This window comes from Cygnus olor, chromosome 2 (genome assembly GCF_009769625.2).
Source record: "Cygnus olor isolate bCygOlo1 chromosome 2, bCygOlo1.pri.v2, whole genome shotgun sequence".
NCBI lineage: Eukaryota > Metazoa > Chordata > Aves > Anseriformes > Anatidae > Cygnus > Cygnus olor.
Window position 1 is genome coordinate 87,230,429 of NC_049170.1, and position 23,567 is coordinate 87,253,995.

The 23,567-nt window shown below is 34.7% G+C and overlaps 1 protein-coding gene across 3 annotated transcripts in view; it reads right to left on the reverse strand.

The window, feature by feature from the left end:
* Nucleotides 1-833: 833 nt before the first annotated feature.
* LOC121065728 (zona pellucida binding protein) overlaps nucleotides 834-23,567 on the reverse strand; it is a 28,857-nt gene continuing 6,123 nt past the window's right edge. The window contains exons 3-8 of one of the 3 annotated variants that reach the window (XM_040548716.1): nucleotides 20,169-20,294; nucleotides 14,355-14,504; nucleotides 11,964-12,182; nucleotides 9,199-9,275; nucleotides 6,277-6,454; nucleotides 834-1,026 (exon numbers count right to left, since the gene is read on the reverse strand). In XM_040548716.1, the coding sequence (XP_040404650.1) occupies nucleotides 935-1,026; nucleotides 6,277-6,454; nucleotides 9,199-9,275; nucleotides 11,964-12,182; nucleotides 14,355-14,504; nucleotides 20,169-20,294 (842 nt within the window). In that variant the 3' untranslated portion in view covers nucleotides 834-934. Of the gene's footprint in view, nucleotides 1,027-3,939; nucleotides 4,670-6,276; nucleotides 6,455-9,198; nucleotides 9,276-11,963; nucleotides 12,183-14,354; nucleotides 14,505-20,168; nucleotides 20,295-23,567 lie in introns of those variants that run through there. The other 2 variants (XM_040548717.1, XM_040548718.1) reach the window with 2 other exon arrangements.

A 23,567-nucleotide genomic window follows, 5' to 3' on the forward strand; every position in this document is an offset into this window, starting at 1 on the left:
AGATGTACATATTTAAACCTGTGGTTCATACTTGTTCTTGAAAACACGAATACCTGCAAATCCCATTTTTTAGATGACAAAGAGCTAAAAATGACCTACAGATCTAGCTCATTTTCAGACATAAAGGGAAACAGGTATAAATGGGATTTTTAACAGAGTTCTGTTACAGAATACCAATTTAAATGAAGCTACTAATGAATGACAATGACAAGAAACGCATTGAGTGAACCACTTACTAATTCTTGACAATCATGCAAAAGTAATGAATGAGTGTCATAAAAAGCATCATGGTATTTTACGTTACTGTTTGTTTTCTTCAGGTCAGAGCAAAAGTGTTATGCTCAGAGTGGTGCCCTTAAAGACAGAACAGATGAATGACCTAAGTAAAAATTTACTTTCTTTGGGGTGAAGTTACCAAGAGGTCACTACTAATATTATATATCAGATGGAAAGGAAGTCTGGAGGATGTTTTTGCACTTGGGGCTACACTGCAACTTTCCTGACCTCCGAGTGTTAATGCACACCCTGAGCTGTTCACTACAATCCTGCTAACCAAAAACTGAATGGATGGACAGACAAAGCTACAGCACAGAATCCTTACGCTAGGCTGTGTCAAAAGGAGGTGAGGCCTACCAGCAAAGGACTAACTATGAAAAATAGCTCTACTTTTTATATTTTCCTCTTGTGATTTAAATAGTTAATTGTCTTTACTGATATTAAGCTGGTAGATAATTACAAAGACCTTAAAAATGAAGTAGACCTAAGTGATATGACCAAAAATATTTTAACAATATGCAGATTAATCATTATTTCTTAAAAACAAGTGTATCCTATTAATGTAACCACGACAAACTGTACACATGTAAAAATATTTATTAATATTACCACATTAAAATACATAAGAGCTATTGCAACACTGCAAATCCCTCAACCACTAGCACTTTGTTGCTCCATATTTCAAACTGCTGTCGCACTGAAGACAGTGAATTCCATTGCTAGGATTGTATGATCCTGGGCTGCAGATAACTATATGGACACCAAAAAAAAAAAAGAAGGAATTTAAATGGCATTAATACACAATTGTTTACATTTGAAATGATAAATTAAAGATGTATCTTTACCTATTTGAAAAAAATAATTTTATTTATTTTTTTACCCAGCATTCTGCTAGTTGATGAAAGCAGAATTTGAGCTATTTGGCTACAACTATCGTGAATCATAGGTCAATTTAGCAATGTTAGCCGTTCTTCAGGAAAGATCTTAAATGAACAGCATTAGTATTCAGTATGCAAAGGTATTTAAGACCTTCCTTCCTTTTGCAGAGTCTGTGTTTACCTGGGTATTTGGTTTTGCCTGGCTTAATAACGAATTCTTAGTCACTAATGCACAAACCTTCAGCAGGATTTTCAGTATTTGGTTTACCTTTGTTTGTTGAGGCTGGCAGGATTCACTTGATCCTCAGTGGGCTGTTATTATCTTGCCTAGCATTCTTTGCCACTGTTATTGACTGGAGAGGGCTTTAGAGGTCTTATGAAATGTAAGCAAGAAAGGTTCCTTTGCAGATGACATCAACACCTTGCATCTTTAGTACATGAGTAAAGGCAGACCAAGATGGCTTTACAGCAAAGAGAAAGCTTTACAAATACATGTAAGCACATTCCTCTGCTTGTGTCCCAGAGGAATAACTATATGCTTTTTATTTAAGATTATAAGTATGCTTCTAGTAAATTCTTCCAAATTTTCAGTTTAATGGGAGCTAGGTGGAATTCTATTGCAGTTACTATTACTTCTATAATTTCTCAGTACTGTAACCTGCTACCTAGGGGAAAGCATGAAAAGGAGAAAGGAACCTTAGCAAGGAGGTCTGTAGCTTACTTAGCCAGCTGCTGAAAACTAATTGGTAAACTTTCAATCTTTTTCAGTAACAAAAAACTCCTACCAGTATACCATTGCTTTGAAAGTATAAACATCCGAGCAAAATATTCTATCCTTACAGCATAATTTATATACTTGCCATTTCACACAAACTGAAAAACCCATAACATCTTAATTTGTTCTTATATTCTATAAACTGATACCTCATGTATCTGATAACTAAATATTTAATTCAATTGTCCTGCAATACTGTGGAATATTTAATGTAAAATGGGCTTTAAAAGCAGAAAAACAGTAAAATCAAGATGAAATTATATGAAAATTTCTAAGGTGTTTGTATTCACCAGTTCTGTATATTCAAGGCACTTTTACAAAAGGCAGGAGACTAAATGGAATTAGTAATCAGTAGAAACTCGTCTCTAAGTCATTGCCTCTACAAAATCACTTGTTTGGTACCTGATGAGCAAGGTTTTGATGTTTCACCACCAGTGTGTTTTGCCAAATAGATTTCTCTAGAGATAGATACATCACCCAGTGACTAATCAGGTTAACATGTTTAATTGAAATATATCAGAATAATAATTGAAATAAATCAGAATGAGATTTAGACTAGAAAAACGGTACAGAAGGTAAAGCAATATCTTGATTTAATGTCATTTTAATATAAAAGCAAATGGGAAAAAAAAAACGAATGATGACATAATGTTGTATAAAAGAATGTCAGAGTGGAGTATGGGGAAGAAGATGAAAGCAAGTTCTAATACAGGAGGTTTGGATTGGTAGATGATGCAGTTAAGTGAAAGGGTTATGTTTAGTGCATAAATTCTGTGATGGCAGTGTAAAATAAATGATGCATTGTGCACAGAGCACTACGCAATGACATGGAGGAACCAGGACTAGTAAAGTATGACATGAAATTAGGTATTATAAAAATAATAAAGGCTACAGAACAATGAAACTAAAATCCAGTTATTTTGATGTATCAGAACTCCAGTAGGTTTTTCCTTATGAATCCTGCAGAGGATATACATATTTTTTTTTTTTTTATTTCTCCATGTTCATGAGCCTATGCCGTAATGTTTCCAATTCTGTCACATCCATATTGAGACCAGGAGACTAGAAACATCTGGTTTCATATTCCAAAATAGAATTGGCATATGAAAGGGTAACACAATTATCTGAGGTTTTCAATGTATCTGTGGTGGTAAAATATCACTGGTGCTAACCTATGACTGGTAAGTAAGAAAGTATTATAAAATTGTCAGAAAGGGGAAAAAGAATCATAGAAACTATAGAGTAGCTGATCAGACTTAAATGCAATGTAAAGACTTCATGAACTCTGAAATACATGCAAGTAAGCAGAAAATAATACAATCTGAGATTGTTTTACCGTGAAGATAAATACCTAATTAATTTGAAAGCACCTGATATGGCAGCACATGCAAATTCAATAAACTGCAGAAAACTACGATTCGAAGGAAAATTAAAAAAAGGAGTACTGAATGATGCTTAAAAGGGAGATAAGAGTTGGAGAGGAACTGGTAAAGGGATTACTCATTAGCTTGCTCTTAGACAAATTTTACTAATTTTTTTCACTAAAAAGATTATCAGAAGTTCTTTGGACCAAATAAAAGCACTGATGACGTAAAAGGCACTCGGGAGAGCTCATCTGAAATACCCTGTTAAATTCTAGTCATCCCTGTGCAAGAAAATTAAACTTAAAATGGGGCATGGGAGATGAAGGTTTGTCAAATGCAGATTCTTACGAAAGCAGACAGAAAGTGGTTGACATGTTCCAATTATAAAATAGGAGAAGAAAAATCTATGTAAGCTAAAGGGCAGTCTCTACATCAGAGCAAATGAATATAAACTTTCCATGAATTTAGATTAAAAGCTGAATCTTCTTAACTACAAAGCAAGAGTAACAACAGAGATTAAAGCTCCCAAAATGTTCTAAAATGGATCTTAAAACTGTTTTAACTGGATTATATGAGCTGGTCCCTGCAACAACACAGGAAATTACTGGATAACTCTGCTGTTTTTTTTTCATGAAAATGTATTTATCAAAATGTTTCCATGAGTAAGTGCATGTTTTAGAAAAAGCTTTCCCACTAAGAAAAATAATGGGAAAATATTTTGTTTTCTCTTTTTGTAACAGATTTAGGGATTGTAGCAAATCACGGTTGATTATGAATCCATTTCATATTGCTGAAAAAAAAAAAAGGCATAGTGAGTAGTACTAGCCATGTATGTAAGATACACAAAGTAATTCTCCCATGTTAGCATGGTCTTTAGAGAACTACTCATGAAGTCTGAGGTATAGAAAAGAAACATAGAGAACCTGTAGTAGATAATAATATTGTTGAACAGAGGTCATGATCCAAAACATGACCCAAAATATGACCCAAGAGACTGAACTTAGTTCAGTGAAGACAGTATCAGAAAAAGAAAACGGTCAGTCTTCTAAGGATGTACAAAAGCTGTTGCAAAGATAGAGTTGACAGAATTGTTTCCAGATTCACTGAGACATAACAAGAAGTAGCAGGTATAAACTATATCAAGGGAAACTACAAACGTTTCTGAGAGAAAAGCTTTCCAGTAGCAATGATTTTGAGTACTGAGTTGTATGTCCTTTGGAGTCTGTGAAGTCTGTCCTCTGAGGTTTTCAAGATCATGCAGGACACATCTGTCAGGAATAATTGAAGCTGGTATCTTGCTTTGAGGTAGAATGATAGACTGGTCAATAGCAGAGGACCCTTTCAGTTATACTGCCTATGATAGGGTGTTTTGGATTCTGGGAAAGGAAAAGATGAATTTTACCAAGAGGTCAAGAAAGGAAAAGAATATATGTTTGAGTATGCTGGTAGAATGACATGTGCAACTATGGGAAGTAGTAAGTAGGCATGTTTCAGGACTGGCTGTTTCAGATTCTTGTGTACCTCAGATGTGAAATCTTGCCTCTGTATCAGCCAAAGATACGTCTGTTATGATCCCAGCTGAACAGGAATCAGCTTCTTGGGCTAAAATTGGTGTAGAGCTATGTAATATTTCTGTCTAGTGCAGGGGGGTATAAAAAAGGATGTCAGCTAGGAAAACACTATTATTTTTCACTGCTGGTGTTAAACGGCCATCAGAGATAAGACAAAAATTCCATTTTGAAGAAAAAAGAAATATAAATTAGTTTAGTATGGACTAAAGAAAGAATGGACTTAGAAAGCCGAAAACAAAACTGCAGTCTGTACATAACAAATCATCCTAAAAAGAAGATATGCTTTTCTAAAATTGATTCTCATGTACCTTTCCTTGAAATCAATGGTGCTTTGTGCAACAGGACCTTGTATTGCAATAAATGTACTAAATTGATATATATCTTGCCCTTCCATATATATATATATATATTTATTTATTTATATTTTTTTTTCTGGAATAAATGGACTAAAAATTCGTCTCTCTCATGAAGACAACAAACTGGAAAAAACAATAGCACATGGAAGCATTTGCCATATCCTGCAATTTTAGAATTGTCTCCTTCTGTTTTCTAATTTCTTCCATGTTCTTAATATTTCTTTTTAAAGTGTAGTCCATACTGTAAACTGTCTTTGATATGTAATCCAGTGTTTCTTTCACCATTTCTAGCTCTGTAGGGAATTATCCGTGTCAAAAGCATAACAACAGATTTATTCTCTACATGTCTGTCTTCCGATGTTCCCTTGAGACTTCAGTCTCAATATCTGGGAATCATATGAATAACCTTTTGCCAGGGGAAATGTAATCTGGCAAAGCCACTTTTCAAAACAATGATCCTGAACATCTAGGATAAAGGTTTATCACTTGTTTTAATATGAGGACTCCTATGAATAAAATCAACAGAATTCAATCAGTCCTCCCTTTTCTTTATACCAAATGGATCACAGATATTTACTAATTCATTATTTTAATCTCACTTTATTCTCACTGAGATCTCCACATCTCAGATCTGGAACAAAGCATTTAAGTTTGTAATTACATTAAAGCATTAACTAATATTCCTGCTTTTATAAATTTAAGGATAAACATAATTGTCTTCTTTGCCTGACCTGAAAAACAATACTTGAAACATACCTTGTAAGATTGCAGATTTTCTACACTAACTCATAAAAAAAAAAAAAAAAAGCCACTGGTATCTAGAGGTCTGAAATTAATTTGATTAATTTTAATTTAAATCAGTCTACAGAAATTGTGAGTCTGTCTTAAAGTCTAAATCCGTAAGATTTTACAAATGTTTTACCCAAGTATCAATCTGACCCAGTATTGGCTACCTTGACAGACTTGTCAGGATCACAGCCAATATTCTGTTCAATCGGAGCAAAAAGCATTGTAACTGTATTTAATGTTTGTATGATAAATGAATTTGTCACTTACCACAACACTCTGGACAGCCTGGATGTCTTAGAGCATTCATTCCGTATCCTGGATAGCAGCGATCAATCCACACCATTTGCAGAGTACCTTCAATGTAGTATATTTCAGGCAACGGTTCAGCAGTCTTCTTCCTAACTTCTACTTCTTGCTTAAAAAATCTCTCTATGAGGTATTTTGCCTAAATTGAAACAAATAATATTTTTTCAGAGTCTTTGGTGCAAAGAGGCAAGAATAGAAAGACTGAGGAATGTGGGTATGATTTAGGATTTAAAGGACATATTACTAAACTCTTTGTTTGTAGCAGGTAGGTGGAATGGTAACAGGATAATCTGATATTCCTGAATACATTGTTTTTATTTTAGGTAAACCTTGATCAATTAATGCAATATCTCTGAAAGTTTTCAGGATTATATAAATACAACTTTTAAAGCTAATCCATGGCAATTTTGCCAGCATTAAACATCTGTAGCTCAGCATCGATAGTTTTGCAGCTTTCCCTCCTACACAGGTACTATTATTTAGGTCCAATTAGATTTCATACTTTCCATCCATATTAGATATCTCTCTTCAATTAAAAAAAAAAATGCCAAAGGTCTCCTGCAACCAAGTTAGATAAAGAGATTATTAAATCAATCAAACATAACCATACAAGAATAATTCTGTTACTCAAAAAGATTTGCACAAATAGAATCCTATATAGCATAAATATTTGTTTCAATCAGTGCAGAACCAGCAGCATAGAGTCACAGAAATATTAGGATACAAGAGAGCTCTGTTATGTCTCATCTACTCCAACTCCCTAGACAAAAGAAACGTGTATTTTTAAAAAATCCTTATTTTCTCTCATTTTTTTTACTTTCTTAATAGGTGCATGACATTGGAATATCAAAGATTTTAGTTCATAGTAGTTAAACTAAAAATGTGACTTTTAAACTGAATAAATGATATAAAATCTGTAACAAAAAATAGACTGATTAGCAACCTGACAAAGTAAGAAGTCTCAATGTTTCATGTCCAGACAGCGATTCGTTTGTATACAGGGATTAATCATATATATAGAAAGCTGAACAGAAAAAGTGAAAAAACTTTAATAGACTTGCAAAGTTCAGTACACACACAGATTACAAAAAAGGCAAAACCAAATTTATTTATACACTCTTATTTTGATCTTCTTGTCTGCACAAAAAAGATTAGCTTTGACCATGAGCTTTCTCCACAGATTCATTTTTTTTCCTTCCAGTGGAAAAAGCTGCTTAACAAGGACTGCATATTTTAGCCTCCCTTGCCCCTTTAGTGGAATCCCAAAGGACAATTTGCATGCATATTCTTCACAATGGGGAGGTAGAGGGAGATGCTTCAGAACAACATTCAAATCAACACTAAACTGAATAGAGGGAGCACCTATAATTGGCATACTGTGAAGGATTTGCTTAGAAGAAGGCCTCAGAAAAACACTGGTCAAGATTGCCTTGAGCTCTCCTTTATATGTCCTGACAGTACTTTAATCCACGTTGTAGGTGAATATACTCATGATCCACAAAATTTTCTTCAAAATGTGGGCAAATAAAAAAGCTCTTTTATCCACCCCATCATTTCTTTGAAAACATGACCTATCAGACCCTAAATCCGTGAACAGTAGGGGACTTCATCAGCATGTTTCTGACATGAAACCAGTATCAAATTTCTATGGATGGGTGTTATGGAGCAGCTAAATATGGAAACGAGGCAGGAAAATGACTGCCAGTACAAAGATGCAGCGGCCTAAGTACTGCAACAGAAGCTCAGTGTGACAGCATCAGTGTTTATCTCCTATGTTACAACAGGTTCCTCACAGCATGAGTTGTTAGTTTCCTAACAACTCATTTCTCCTCTCCAAGATACCTTCAGCAAACATACACCTTTTCATGCCCTTCCTTCCAACTCCTTTCTCTTTGCTTATTGTAGAACCACAGAACCATAGAATGGCTTGGATTAGAAGGGCCTTTAAAGACCAGCCAGTTCCAACTCACCCGCCATGGGCAGGGACACCTCCCACCAGACCAGACTGCCCAAGCCCCATCCAGCCTGGCCTTGAGCACCTCCAGGGATGGGGCATCCATCCACAGTTTCCCTGGGCATCCTGTTCCAGTGCCTCAGCACCCTCTGAGTGAAGAATTTCTTCCTTATATCTAATATAAACCTACCCTCTTTTAGTTTAAAGCCATCGCCCCTTGTCCTATCACTATACTCCCTGACAGAGTCCCTTCCCAGTTTTCCTGTAGGCTCCCTCTAGGTACTGGAAGGTTGCTGTGGTGTCTCCCTGGAGCCTTCTCTTCTCCAGGCTGAACAACCGCAACTCCCTCAGCCTGTCTTCACAGGAGAGGTGCTCCCTTCCCCTCCTATGGCAGAAGGCATATCTTCCTCCTGTACTTCCCGTTCTCTTTTTCCTTTCCCCATTAAGAACCTCTGAATTAACAGTTAACCTGGTAAGCAAAAGGCTGGCTTCTAGTTCACTGCTGGAAGAGACAAAATTCTTAAAAAAAAAAAAAAAAAAAAAAAAGAATAAAATCTGCAAGCAGCTAAAATTTTACCAGATTAGTGATAAGATCACTTTGAAGTTATGGAAAGGCACTCCATTACAAATAACATGTTTAGTATTTATAAGACAGTGTATGTTCAAAGGTTCCTGATTATCTTGCTACTTCTCATACTCTGTTTAACAGACTTAATACAGACCAATAGTGTGATCTGCCTTAGCAACAAGGGCAACAGAATATTGACAATTTTAACCAAATTTGTATTTTTAATGAAATTTATATCCACTAAAACTTTTATATTGATTTCTTCATTAAACAAATTATGCTTCATATTTTATGTTGATATTATACTTCATTAGAGTAGCTTATTATGTTAGTTGCCATTTTATTCCTCCATCTACTGTACCTTGTTTAATCTGTGAGATGCATCACAAGCACTTCGCTTACATAGTCTGTTGTTTTCTTCTCTGTCTAAGCAAGTAACTGTAACAAAATACAATCTATTTACAGAAGAACAGTAAATGAAATCAACATTTTTTTATTTACTGGTTTAAGATTCTAGTAATTTCTGATGCAAGAATGTTGAAACATATCCACATTTCAGATGTCTGACTTGCAACATTTTAGCGAAACCATACAGTCTTTCCTCTTCCAGACATTATCAATATGTCTATGTCTAGTTTTCCATATACTTAAATATTTCACGGGAACTGCCATTTATTTGTGAATTCTGATGGCATGGAAATGTGTAATCCTAGATGCTTCCCAGATTTATATACATCTGAATCCTTTCAGAAGAAATAATCTACTTCTTCCCTAATTACTTAGCTATTATTACGCATTTATGAAGACAAGTTTTGAAACAGTTAGCCAGGAACCCTAACAGTTCAAGCTTCTGACTGTCCAAACAATGGACTCAAGTTTTATCTCAAGAACAACTACAGCAATATCTAGTGTTTTAAAGATTCCCCCCACTGGTCTTCTCCCCTGCACACATCTTAATTCCATGTCTTCACCCACTCAACCCTGTCCATCCTCATAGAAATCCCTATGGGACATTGAATAGAAGGAAAACTTGGAAGTATAGACTGAATGAAAACTGTAGTTACATTTTAGTAATCCATTTGCATGGGTCCACGTTCCTTGTCAACTGACTAACATGTTACATTAAAGGCCCAAGAAATAGTTTAGAAGCTGCTGGCCTACTCTCCAGAACTCGCATTAGATTAACCCGCCATAGTAAGAAGAAAATTATCTGTTAACATGTTAATTTCACTCCTTATATTATAAGCTTTACCTACCTCTGTCACAGAAGTAATTCTGAATGCCAAAAGCTGCTTAGAAATCAAAAAGTGCTAATACCTCCAGCTAATAAAGAATGTGTAGTTTACCACTGGGTTGTATCAAAGTTTAAATCGACCAAAGTCTCTAACTGGAGAATTTCTCCTCCTTGATTGTAGAAATGTTTCAAAGTATTGTGCAAACATTCTATAAAGCTTGCACATTGTTTAAATCTCACTTATGTCATCTCAATAAATAATTAACCTAAACTAGCTACACTCTTCACGTCAGTGCTATTTACTACAAATACAGTCTTCAGGCAAACACAGCTAACTAATAGTTTCATTATTTTTGTAAGTAGTTATATTTAATTTTTGAGAAAATTTAAATCGTAAAGTGGAAAGTGGAAAACATGCAATTGGTATTCTTTTTCAGAAAGGTATCTCCTCAAACTGCATGTCTGCAGTCTACATAGCGACTAATCTAATACAATATATGAAAACAATGAAAGAATAGCCTTTTTAGAGTTGAAATAATTAGAGTAAGCTCACAAAAATTTTACATATGCTCTTACATATATTCAGCTCAGCAATTACCAACTGCATCTCTTTGGGTTTTAGAGATCTCTTTTAATACAATAAAGTAATTCAAGTGAACTACACATATATAGGGACTGCATCACATGTTCTTTCAGACCTCATTCACAGCATAAAGGAGCTGAGACTTTCTTTTCATATGGTTTCAGTGTTCGGAAGGAATATTCTGAAAACAAACCTCAATAAAAAAAGTTTATATTAAAGTGAAAATGTATTTTTAATACATGAACTTTATGCAGGGATGATAAGTAACTAACACAGTGTAAGGTCATTTATGTATAAAGACACTCAAATATCAGTTATAACATTTTATAATTATTACAATATATAATGACACTCAGTAAGAAGCCTTAAACAAATCCTCCATAATTTAGTGACATCTGCCCTCCCCAGCTCACAAGAAGTAATGGCTTTAAACTAAAAGAGGGGAGATTAAAATTAGATGTAAGGAGAAAATTATTTACTATGCATATTATTTACTATAATTTGAAAATTATTTACAATATTTACCACCGCCAGTCGTGAGGCACTGGAGCAGGTTGCCCAGAGAAGCTGTGGATGCCCCATCCCTGGAGGTGTTCAAGGCCAGGTTGGATGGGGCTTTGGGCAACCTGATCTGGTGGGAGGTGTCCCTGCCCACGGTGGGGGCGGGGAAGGGATTTTTCAAGTCCCTTTCGACCCAAACCATTCAGTGATTCTGATTCTAAGCCACCTAATTATTTGCTTTGAATCGTGACTAAAGGAAACCGAAAATACCAAAGTCAACCCAGTATATTTGGTAACTTATTCTTACCTGGGTCTCCTTTACACTCCTACTGTTTTTTTGTTTTTAAAAAAAAACAACACTAAATTTCGCACTTGTATTATTGCCACTTAAAGAAGGAAAGATACTGAGATTCATCTCATTCAACCCCACAGCACATCCATGGAAGAATTTACATACCTATAATAGGTGCCTAGAGGAAGGTCGTCTAGGGAGTTATGGAATACACTGTATCACTTTTCTTCCCATGTTAGTGTGCATTAAGGAACATGATAAAGTTTTATGATAAAAAATAAAAAACATATTGATCTATCCAGAACCACAAAAAGTTCTGAAGCTGTTATGAAATAATGTAAAAGACACATTTTTGAGTACATAACTATCTTTTTTGACATTAATTTCACATGCAATACTTTGAACAATCGAAAAACTTTAATTTTAAATACTTACAATACTTTCAGCATATAAGCAGTAAATTCCACTAGCTATAAAAAAATCTAACTATTATTTAAAAGTAAGGCAGATTTTTACCTGAAAATGTAAAGAACATTTCATTCTGTAGACCTCCTCTCTGCATTTTTACATGATGGCATTCTGACTTAATTAACATAACCTCACAAGAAAGTTCAGCAACAAGCTTGTTTAGTATCTGAATCAAGGCCTTCTTGAAAGAAATATTATGAAAACTATTGCAGGGAGCTGCGTGATACCGTACTGTCAATTCATAGTAATATTGAGGATCAGAGTAAGCTGCAGGAAAAAAATACGAAAGATGATGAGGAAAATGTATGAAGTAAGAAGAAAGAAAAGTAATTTATATACTTGAAAATTAAATTATTAATTGAAATCCTTAATTTATAAGCAAAACCTACTTTGAACACCCAAAGATTTTTTAATGATACATAACATATACTGGGCTATTTAGAAACACTTGAGAGAGTTATGCAAGTCCACATTCTTAATTATATCCATAGGTAAGTCTTACTGTTTATTACTGTAATTTTTTTTTAAACCAACAGGAAACTACAGTAGAGGCATCAAGAATATGAAAGTTAAGGTTAAGAAGCATGTTACAAAATATCCTGTAGTTTGTTGTGCAGTATTTCATCTCATCCATTATCATTAGTTATAGTAGTGTATCTTACATTTCTTAGTCAGCTATCACATAAGTATATTAAAAGAAGTAAAAACTGAACAGAAATTCCTTCTCTATCAATGTAAGTACCTGAACAAGCTACCATACAGGTATGAAATCTACTTTTAAGGAAGAATTAGTTATTTCAACTCTACTGTGAAGCTAAATGCATACCCGGACATCTTTTACAAATATATTGATGTACCATAAAATGCATATTTTATTCATGGTAACCACTCTACTTACACAAAGCTTAAGACCAACAGAACAAAATGCTAAGTTGTTAAATTAAAAACAGGAGTGAAAGAATGAAGAAGAGAGGTCAAGGTGTGGGTAGAATCATAGAAATAAGAAAGCAGGGAGAGGTGCAAGGAAGAAAGAATGGAGGAAGAGAAACCAAACCAGCCGAAAGAAAAGAGAAAATCACAGGATGGCTTGGGTTGGAAGGGACCTTAAGGATCATCTAGTTCCAACCCCACTGCTATGGGCAGGGATGCCACCCACCAGATCAGGTTGCCCAAAGCCCCATCCAACCTGGCCTTGAACACTTCCAGGAATGAGGCATCCACAGCCTCTCTGGACAACCTGTTCCAGTGCCTCGTCACCTTCATCATGAAGAATTCCTTCCTTACATCTAATCTACATCTCCCCTCTTTTAGTTAAAAGCCATTACTCCTTCTCCTATCGCTACACTCCCTGACAAAGCGTCCCTCCCCAGCTTTCCTACAGAATCCCTTCGAATACTAGGATAGCTGCAGAACATCCAATTAAGACAGCTCAGAAGATCCTCCACCTTGCTTTTGCGTCCTCCTTTTCCTTTCCTTTGCTGCTGCATGTTCTAGACTTTTTTGTATTTGTATGAAACTTGAGTTTTGTATGCTAATATTTAGATTTGGATCCTTATTGAAAAATGTAAGACTGCATTACTGAAAACAATAAACTTTTCCATCAAAACTGCTTCAAATAAATTGCTTTCTATCCAATTCTGTCAAGCAAGCTAATTGCTAAAAGACATAGGTATTCTACATTAAGTCTACTGAGGCCAAACTCAAATTAATTTACATTGGAGGTTAATTTAGGTTATTGTGCTCTACCAAGCCTTTAAACGAGCACTGGTATGCATTTCAAATTTAAGATCAGACACCATTCTGTTTAAGGCAATAGGAACTCTTGCCTACATCTCCACAAGAATAAATTTCTATACTTCGGGGAAGAAAGAGAGAGCTAGTAATGAATGACATTGCCTTTATAATATTTCACTTTCACTTCATCAAAGACTTTACCTCCTGACAGACAACTATGTAATCAGAACAAGAAAGAATGAGCTACGAATATTATATAATTAAATGGTACATACTTTATATTTTAAAAACACAATTGGGTAATAATTAAGACATTAATCTGGTGTGAAATAAATCCATATGTCTGTGCTAAAGTTAATCTCCTAAAGAATAATTCAATTTAAAATCGGAGTATTTTTATGTTGTTAAGGATTACTGCCTGTTCAATTTGTTGCATTTCATTATGTTTTATGTTTCTTTTTTAAAAAGAATTGTGTTCATAAATTTCTCAGTACACCAGTGAGCTTCATGTAAGGCTCTGTAAATGCCATTAAATGAACTGCCTGGTAGCAAATGCTAATAAAAACAGTTTATCCAAAGAAACAGAATGTCTTTACCTCCCCAAGTTAAGTTCTAAGTAAGCACTACTTATTTATAAATAGCAACACATTTTAAAATAAAATCTTTTTCAATGTAAAAGCACACTTACCAAGGTTGATAACTTACCATAAATAAGATATTTTAAAATGAGTTTTTTATCAGGTTGCATTGCTGTTAACTTATAAAGAAGAGAACAATTGTAAACTCCACTCAGATGAGATTTGAAGTGTCTCAATATTAAAGTTCCCGTTGGTGATATTTGCACACTGCTATTTTCTAGTAAACATAGTAATAAAATAACTTTAGCTGTCATGATGAGAAAATGCAGAAAGTAACAGTCCAAATGGTTATTTACTCTTAAACCGTATAATAACATGGATTCAGCTGAAGGCATGGGAATCAGAAACTGGAGCTTAGAGGGTGTCATTTACTTCAGCTTTACACAAATATTCCTTATTGCTACTGTGTTTTTAAGTATTGGTTCATGAAGCAGTCCTAGAAACCTGTTTTTATTTGACCTACAGCATCTATTATATTCTCTACAATATCCACTTCCAAGAGCAAAAAACTCCCAGATAAAAAAAGACAAAGTAGTCAAATAAAGGTGCTTTTTGTTGTCGTGTTTTTTTGTTTGTTTGTTTGTTTGTTTGTTTTTAGTAATTTTACCTTTATATAGTTAAAGGGAGTAGTAGCCTCTCAGTCTTCAGTCTCAACCAATCAACTAATTACCAGCTGGCAATGTTTAGCATGCAGTAAACTTGAAAGTAAGTAAGCAGGACAGGAAGTTCAAGTTAAGCAAGTAGTGTATGACAGACGTTCCAAAAAAACATCGTATTTATATGCCAAAATTAGAATAATATATGCTTAAGATTGTAAAGTAATCTTTCTGTATGGAAAGATATGCACAGTTATAGTGGCCTAAGTCTTAACACCACTCCTTAGCTCAAGACAGAGAAGAAGTGGAATCCTTCTTTAAAGGACATATTATAAACATGACTCTGCTACAATTTTTTAAGGAAAAAGAAAAGCAATATTTGAGGTCAGACTTTGGGCACTGATGTTGAGCCATGCACTTGTCCTATGTAGTCGGCTTGTAGGTTACATGATGACAGCTGATGAGCCCTTTCCTGACTTAAGAGTCCTCAGGTAGTGCCAATACAGATAAGGGTTTCTCAAATAGTAGCATGCAGCCTATCTTGCTGGCAGCTGTCAAAGTAAACCTTGGGATTAGAGCAGATTAGAATAGACTTAAAGGTAAAATACTCACTTTGATAAAATATTTTGAGAATGGATTTTTTGTTCTATTTTTGGAGTAAAAAACAAACAAACAAACAAACAAACAAAAACCCCACTATATTTAGTATCTTGAGTAACTTAGACCTTTATCTAGTGCATGGAATTAGTGTGGTATGAAAAACATATTTTTAGACTGAAAAAAATCAATGCTAAGGACTTGAGATCTATACTACAGACATCTTAGTTTTTTGCTTCAGATCAGTCCTAGTCTGATTTTACAAACTGACCACGCGTTATCACTCAAAGCAAACCTTTCCAATTAGCTTCATCCAATAGGAATACAGTCTGTGCAATCAACAACCAGTCCACAATCCAAACAAAATGTAAGAGGGTAGGGTCAAGCAATTCACTTCAAAGCCACATTCCTATTCAAACTAACATGTTAGTGTGGATGCACACTGATTTTCCTGGGACGCAATGTTAAGAAAGATACTGAGGGAAAAAAAAAAAAAAAAAAAAAGAGAGAGAAAGAAAAAAAGAAAAAAAAAAAAGCAACCCTGATCTTTTTACACACTTGGCAGCAGGCTGTGGGACAACTTTGTTCCTCAAGAATCTATTTAAGCTTTTAATCAACTTAGTTTTGCTGCATGTATAACTATGTTTAAAATAAAATTTAAGCACTGGTAAAAAAAAAAAATAAAAAGAGTACTATTAAAAAGACTGGAAGTGCAAATTCTTTGACAAGAAAGGTTTGGGATTCCATATTAGGTTTTCACACTACTGAGACACTGTCTTTCATTTTTTTGGGTGATGAAGAGGTTTTTAATCCTTGATGAATTACTCAGGATGTAGTTGATATGTCTCTAAACTAGGATAACGTTTGCTACTGTAGGCTGAAATAGCTAACAGATTAATATTGTCAGAAAACCATCACAGATTTAAGAACTGTAGTTCTAATTGTTGGCATGTTCACCTGCCCTGTGTGGGCCAAAAGCAGCATCACCTTTAATTGACTGGATAGCAGGAGCACTTTTAAGATATATCACAGTTTTGCTATACTTACAAAATCTATTACTAAATTAAAAAGACGTCAAGAAGTTCACATAAGACAAAGTTTGGAAATTCAGCGAAGAGATTTGGTCACAAGTATTTTTTGAAAATGCATCAGCAGAAATAGTAAAGACTTCTTAGAAGTCTTCACTGATTTTATTTTAGAATTTTATTGTACCTTGAACAATGAATGCTTCACATAACAAAAAAAAAAAAAAAAGATTTTTTAAATATTAGTCGTTAATTATTTTAATTGTATGTCTGTGTGTAAAGGATCTCCTATTGGATCACAAAATCAAAAGCCTGTGGGTTTTTTTTTGTTTGGTTGGTTTTGTTGTTGTTTTTGCTTTTGTGTTTTTTTTTTTTGGGGGGGGGGTTGCTTTTGAGGTTCTCTGTTTTAAAAAAATATAGTACACACTTTTTTTTTTTTACTTCTTTTTTGGCCTGTCAAAGGACATAGTCGCAGTCTTCCCAAACTTCTTTGAGTACATTAGGTAGCAATGTGTATAAAAAACTGATCTTTAAGTCCAAATTCCTAGGTTCATTTTCACAAAACTAGAACAAGCTTTCAATGCTAATTTGCATTAGCAAATAGTCTAAGAATGAGATGCTTTCTCATCTTTTCTGTTCTATTTAATTTTTCAGGACACCACCAAAAGTGATGTTTTATGCAGTGAAACTTTAGGATGCAGAACATAAGAAGCAATTATTTTTAATCTTTTTCATCCACTTAAAGTGTATTTTGAAATACTCTTAATGTCAGCCAGCCCAACAGCTGATGTTTAAAAACTTCAAAGTACAATTTCCAGACCTTAATACAGAGGAGTCACTACACTAATTGAAGAAAAATAGCATGTTAATTTCAAAATTGTAATGATTTTAAATTACACATCGTGTAGTATTTAATTTTTCATTACTGTTTCAACAACACATAACTAGACTAGAACTATCTGTAATCAAAGCGACTTGTTCAAAAAATAGAACTGTTTGTTAATGGCCACAGAAAGAAAAGAGTGTTTACTGCTCTTTGTGAGTTTTTTATTTTAGTCATGATGTTCGATTTATATAGTCAGACAAACTTTTGTGGCGCCAAACACCTTCTTAGGGTGTGTGTCAAGGGCTTGTCTGCCTGAAAAAGAATCTTTTAGAATTTTTCTAACTATGACAGTTAGTACAATGAAAAATAGGCTCTCTGCCTGCAGATTTTATGCTTAAATAATTGTATTTATTTTGAAGCATTTTGAAAAGCATGATTTTGTTAGTCTTTCCTAAGACTGGATTCACAATTCCACATTCCAACTTTTCTGTGGACACTGAAAAATTATGAAATAAAATATCATGCAATGTTTATGAATCCTAATTTCCTACTATTATGGAGATTCACTATGCTAGATACTAGAAGACTAACTAGTCACACCAAAACCCATATAATTTTCACCACTTAGTGGGATTGGACCTATTCTAAAAGGCATCCAAGCAATCAAATTATTTTATACAACAAATACTTCATATGTTAGAAACTTAAGATAGCTTTTTGTCTGTTTAAACTTTCCTTGAATTGAAAGAAAATGAATGTGACATCCCTAGGAGACTAAGAACTCTCTTTGTGACATTTACCCAAAATTGTGGTGGCTGAAGGCTAAGTTCTCTCATTACCACTTTTTTAAACACTTTTTTTCTAAAACCTCTCCCACCTCTATAGAAAGCTATGTCAGGAAAACACAAGTTTTCTTCTCTTATAGAAATGTTTTTCGCCCTCCTGCTGCTGATTCTAGTACACCTAAAGTTTCTGCTGAGCCGAGAACCCCTGTCACTGTAACTTTTTTACTCGTCAACCAGGGTTGGCACAGCAACTTGGGATATTTATTACTGAAGCAATCTGCAGAAAGAGATTTAAATCTGTCCAATGAAAGTCTGAGGTCTCCATGGTTTAAACATTTTCTACATAGTTAATGCTGTTGAAATTGTGGTTTGGGTAAGCCAAAGGAGTCAAAAGGGCAATTTTTGTTAATTGTGAATCAGGAGGCTGCCCTCTGTCTGGTCAGAGACAGTAAGCTCAGTACTTATACACGACAATATACCTGATACTGCGTCTGCCATGCATCACAGACTGGGCATCAAGATATATCATTTACAATGCAGGACACAGCTAACCAGGATATATCTATCCCAAGGGAGATGAACAGTTCCACTTAAAATGACATAGACCACAGGTTTAATTATAAGCAAAAACATCTATACCTCACTGAAAAAAAGAATGCTAGAAATTCATACTGAGGGCTAAGCCCGTTGTCAGATTCAGAGCGAAAACACAGTGTAGTATCAGATGTTACAAAATGTGAAATGCTCAACTGTGAAGGCTGGCATGTAGAGGATTAAGAATGAAGAATCACTATGGTACAAATGGTACTTCAGATTGTGTAACACGAAAAGTTACTTGAAAACATATGAAAAACAAGGACAGAGTTCTGATAGACAACAATATAGACTAACAGGAAAGCAAACAGGATTTGGTAGCACTGCCATTGTAAAAGAGTGAATAGTTCATAACCTAAACAATAAACTAAGATAGGAGATTAAACAGATTAATAAATTCATCATAATGTACAATATACTTTAAAACTACAGGTATGGAATTTGTACTAAAGAATAAATGAGATATATATGGAAGGAAATAAAAAACATAACTCAGAACAGGTCATAACCTCTAAGGAATCATTATTATGTGAGAAAAGTAGTAAATGTACAAGTAGCCCAGCACACTCCATGGAGAAACAGTGATTAGTAGTTTTCATGCCATACTAGCAGATTAGGACAATGACTTCATTAGATGCATCAGCAAGAGTATAATCAGCAGTTTAAATTAAGTGATTATTCTCTCCCTACTCAGCACTTATTTGGGCACTACCGAACACTGTATCTTGTTTGGACTCCTCAGGACAAGATAGATACTAACAAAGTGGAGCAAGTCAAGCAGAAAGCCCGGGACATTGTTCAGGAGTTAGAGGACAAGAGGCAGAGGAAACTGGGATTTTTATCCTAGAGAAGTATAAGGAGGCAATTGCAGTGCTTCACCACCTAAGGGGAGTTACAAGAAAAATAAGCTGTACCTTTTAAGAGGTACATCACAAAAGGATAAGTAGCAATGATGACAAGTTGCAATACAGGAGATTATGAGTGAAAATAAGAAAAAAATGGAACAAGTTGCACAGGCAGGACAAAAGTCTCCATGGATAGAGGTCAACCCCATAAGCAACTTCATATCTGAAGGCAGCCTGTCATTGAGCAGGAGGTCAGGCTCAGTCTCACAGGCCATGACCCTATTGCTGTGTCCTTACAGAACACTCCCAGCTGTCTCTCAAGGCAGCAAAGGATGTCATCCTCAGCATCTGTTGTATCCAGCATGCCCTGCTCTGCCTTGTACTCTTTAGAGAAGGCAACATCTTCTACAGAGATCTGCAGATCTGTTTTATTTTGGTTATCCTGAATTCTGAAAATAGAAAGTTAATGTATCATACACATACAAGCACCAAGTATCCTCAGTTAGGTCTCCTCCATTTACATTCCACTTTTGTAGACATCATGCTTCTTTTCAGGTGAAGAGGAAGAGAAGAGAGAGGGTGCAGGGGGCCATGTAAGAACATAAGTCCTTACCCGAAGAAAGATAACCACTTGGTCCATTCCACCGGAATATCGGATCAATCAATTCTGAGTTTCTCAAATGATTTGTAACACATAAAATACGTGGACTGTTGTGATCCAGCTTGACATAAACTTTCACTGAAAGAAGTTTATCATTAGCATCAGATATTTACCAATGCTATCCTAACAGTGAGCTATACAATTTTAACACAGTAGTTCACAGATGATCTTGAATGTAGTTCTAATTTTGGCACTGGTCCTGTTATATCTACATCAAAATAAGATATAAAAATAGAGAGCAGTTTTTTTGTTGTTGTTGTTGTTTTGTTGTTGTTTTTTTTTCCTCCGGACAATAACATTAAGATAATTCTTTCTAGCTCTAGGTTTATATGGTTCTGTAAACAAGAACCACAGTGCACTGTAACATCCTCCTGAGTGGAGTATGTCTCTTAGTAGGCTCTCATAAGCATGGGCTTCTGCAGTTTACTGTCTCACTTCTAACACACACAGAGAGAGTAAAGATGCAGCATGTTAATCCAGAACTCTCAGACTTGGAAGCCTGCTGTTTACTGTCTATTCTCAATTGCCTTTTACCAATGCGCTACATACATACATATATATATATATATATGTTTACATATTTAAAAAAAAAAAAAAAAAGGTTTTAGTGCTGTACCTCAATAAATGGTGAGCTATTTTTCAATTCAGAGATGACGATTCAGGAAGAAAACTGAGTAAAGTAAGGATGTACTTAGTCTTTTCCCCCAGTAAAGGAGGTGTGCATGTCACCTGAGATTTGCAGTGTACAGGTGCTTCCAGATCTTTAATTGCTTCTAAAAATTTCAAGATCGGTGTGGTCATAATCACTCCCATAATATACATGATTTCAGTGTACAATTTGTTTTATCCCTTCCTACTGACATTCTGCAAAGCATTTGTGTTCTTCAGAAGCATGCTAGATATTTATGCTCTATAGTATTCTGAACTTGAATGTATCAGGCTATGCTAAAGCCATTGAAAAGCTACAATTAGTATAAAACCACTACCATTTTCTCCACTGTGGTTTAGAGAATCTGACTAATAAGTGAAACAGAATCAAATAAACAAATTACTGCTTATTTTACCACTGACTATTTCAGATTCCCCGCAGGTGGTGGAAAGCAGTTTAGCTATTTGTTGCAGGAAGGGATTAACGTTCAGAAAAACAGTTTCCACTTTTCCATTATGGCAAGTGGCAGCGATGGCACCAGTTTTCTCTCCCCTTCAAGTATGGTTGTTTCCTTTCATTGAAGAATGAAAAGCCACTTACATTCACAACATTAAGTTGCTTAAACAGAATACAGACTTAGATATTATCATTTAATATAGAAAAAAATAAATTTAGAATTTTGATAGTCTTAAGAACAGGAGGTATGTCCATCCCAGCTAATAATTCGCTTGTTACAGTAGCTTCTGTTGCAGAAAACAGAAGAATATCTTTTTAATTTCCAATAGCATATCATGGAAATAAATATCATTTACAGGTGCAATTTCAGGTTTTAACCCAGAAGCATGTAAATTAATATGAACTCTACATATCAATGCAATTGCAGGTGTGCTGAGCATTTTTCATTGTAAATCCTTAATACTTTTTCTCAAAATTTACTAACATACTGCAGAAAAATTATATAGATTGCATATCTCTCCCACCTTGTATTTTGTTTTTGATTTCCTCATGTTCATTTTGCTTTGTCTTATAGCAATCTAAAAAATATTTATATATCCATAATAAAAAGTAACAAACTTGTGGTGTCATTATTACTGTGACTTGCCAAATGGTAAATTTTTTCCCCACCCCTGTAAATTTCCATGACAGCTTTGTAAACATATGTTGTAGGAACAATATAGCAGTAGGGGATCTGATAGAAAACAATGACTGATAAAATATCTACCAGGTATAAATTTAGTCTTCTTGCTTTTAAAATAAATCTTATATTTTTAATTAAAGTTCTTTGCTTTTTTTCTTAATTGTTCATATTCTTTCTGTTATAAAAATAGAAATAGATCACTTTAGAAACTGATCAAAAAAAGAGCATTTATGTCAGGTATTTCCACAGTTCAGGATTTGAATAGTGTAGCACTGTATTTAACCACATTTTGGTAGTCAAAACTCAAAATACGAGATAATGCCAAGTATCTCATAGCAACACTGGAGCCAAGTCACGTGTACTCACAATGGGTATCAAAGGGAAGGTGTAAACAGTCTTTATTAATACAAAATGGTTTAGAAACAGAGTTGAGAAAAACATTTTAATCTTGCTTCCTAACTTTCAAATTTCCCTTTTGCAGTCACATTATAGCCAAGTTTACAGAATCAGAAGTCAGAATCAGAAGACAGAAAAACTAGACAAAAAGGATGAAACCTTCATACCACTCAAAAGAATACTATTTAATATTCATCTTTAATATTAATCTTTAAATAATTTCATAATGTAAGCTACTATCAGAAACCTTTAAGAAGAAATTATTTTCCAGAAATCTTTTACCTTTTGACAAAAGCTAATACATCTAAGAATCTGCGCCTCCAAAACAATATCAAAAAATGTAATCTTTTACATTCTCCTTATACAACAAAAGTTTTGGAGATTATTTGTGGGTATTCACACTGCTGAACTTGTTTACACAAACAGGTGCAGAACTCCAAGAGCTAGCCAGTGGTACAGGTACAACGATGTTATCTCAGTCAGGTAAGTTTGATTATCCAGTATGTTGCTGCCCAGCTATAGTACAACATCTCCCTGATATTAATATATTGTCTTTCGTTCTGGTGCTAGTTCAAATAGAAGAAACTTGACCCTTTCTCCATCTGGAATTTAAATGCAATAGTGGAAAAAGAGGGAAGAATGGAGGAAGGAGATGGAGAAGGAGAGGGAAACGGAGAGGGAGAGGGAGAGCAGAAGCTAATTTTTCTAGCTCTAAATACATGAAAAATGTTTTGCCTTACAGTACATTTTATTTTGTTTACCTTTGAAAGGCGTGCTTTCATTTGTTTTTGACATGTTTGTTCCAGATGTGAGAAAGGAACAGAAATTAGGAAAATATTCCAGAAACTATGCATGTTTCCTAACTACCAGCAGTATGATGAAAGAAACAGGTGGGAAATTAAAGGACTATACTTTCTGTAGGTGGAACTCACAGAGAGGAAAAAAATTACACAGGTTTCTGAGTTCGTCTACATTTGCATTGAGTGAGAACAAGAATTTTCAAAGTTTTAACCACCAGTTTGAAAATGTATCTCTCAATTTACACTTGAGCGCTATAATCACCAGGCAACTGCCTCCATTAAGGATAGCTTTTTCTCCATCCAGAAGTTCTTTCCTGAATCTGAAGAAATAGACACAGAAGTTTGCTTTTCAAAAAAGGAAAAAAAAA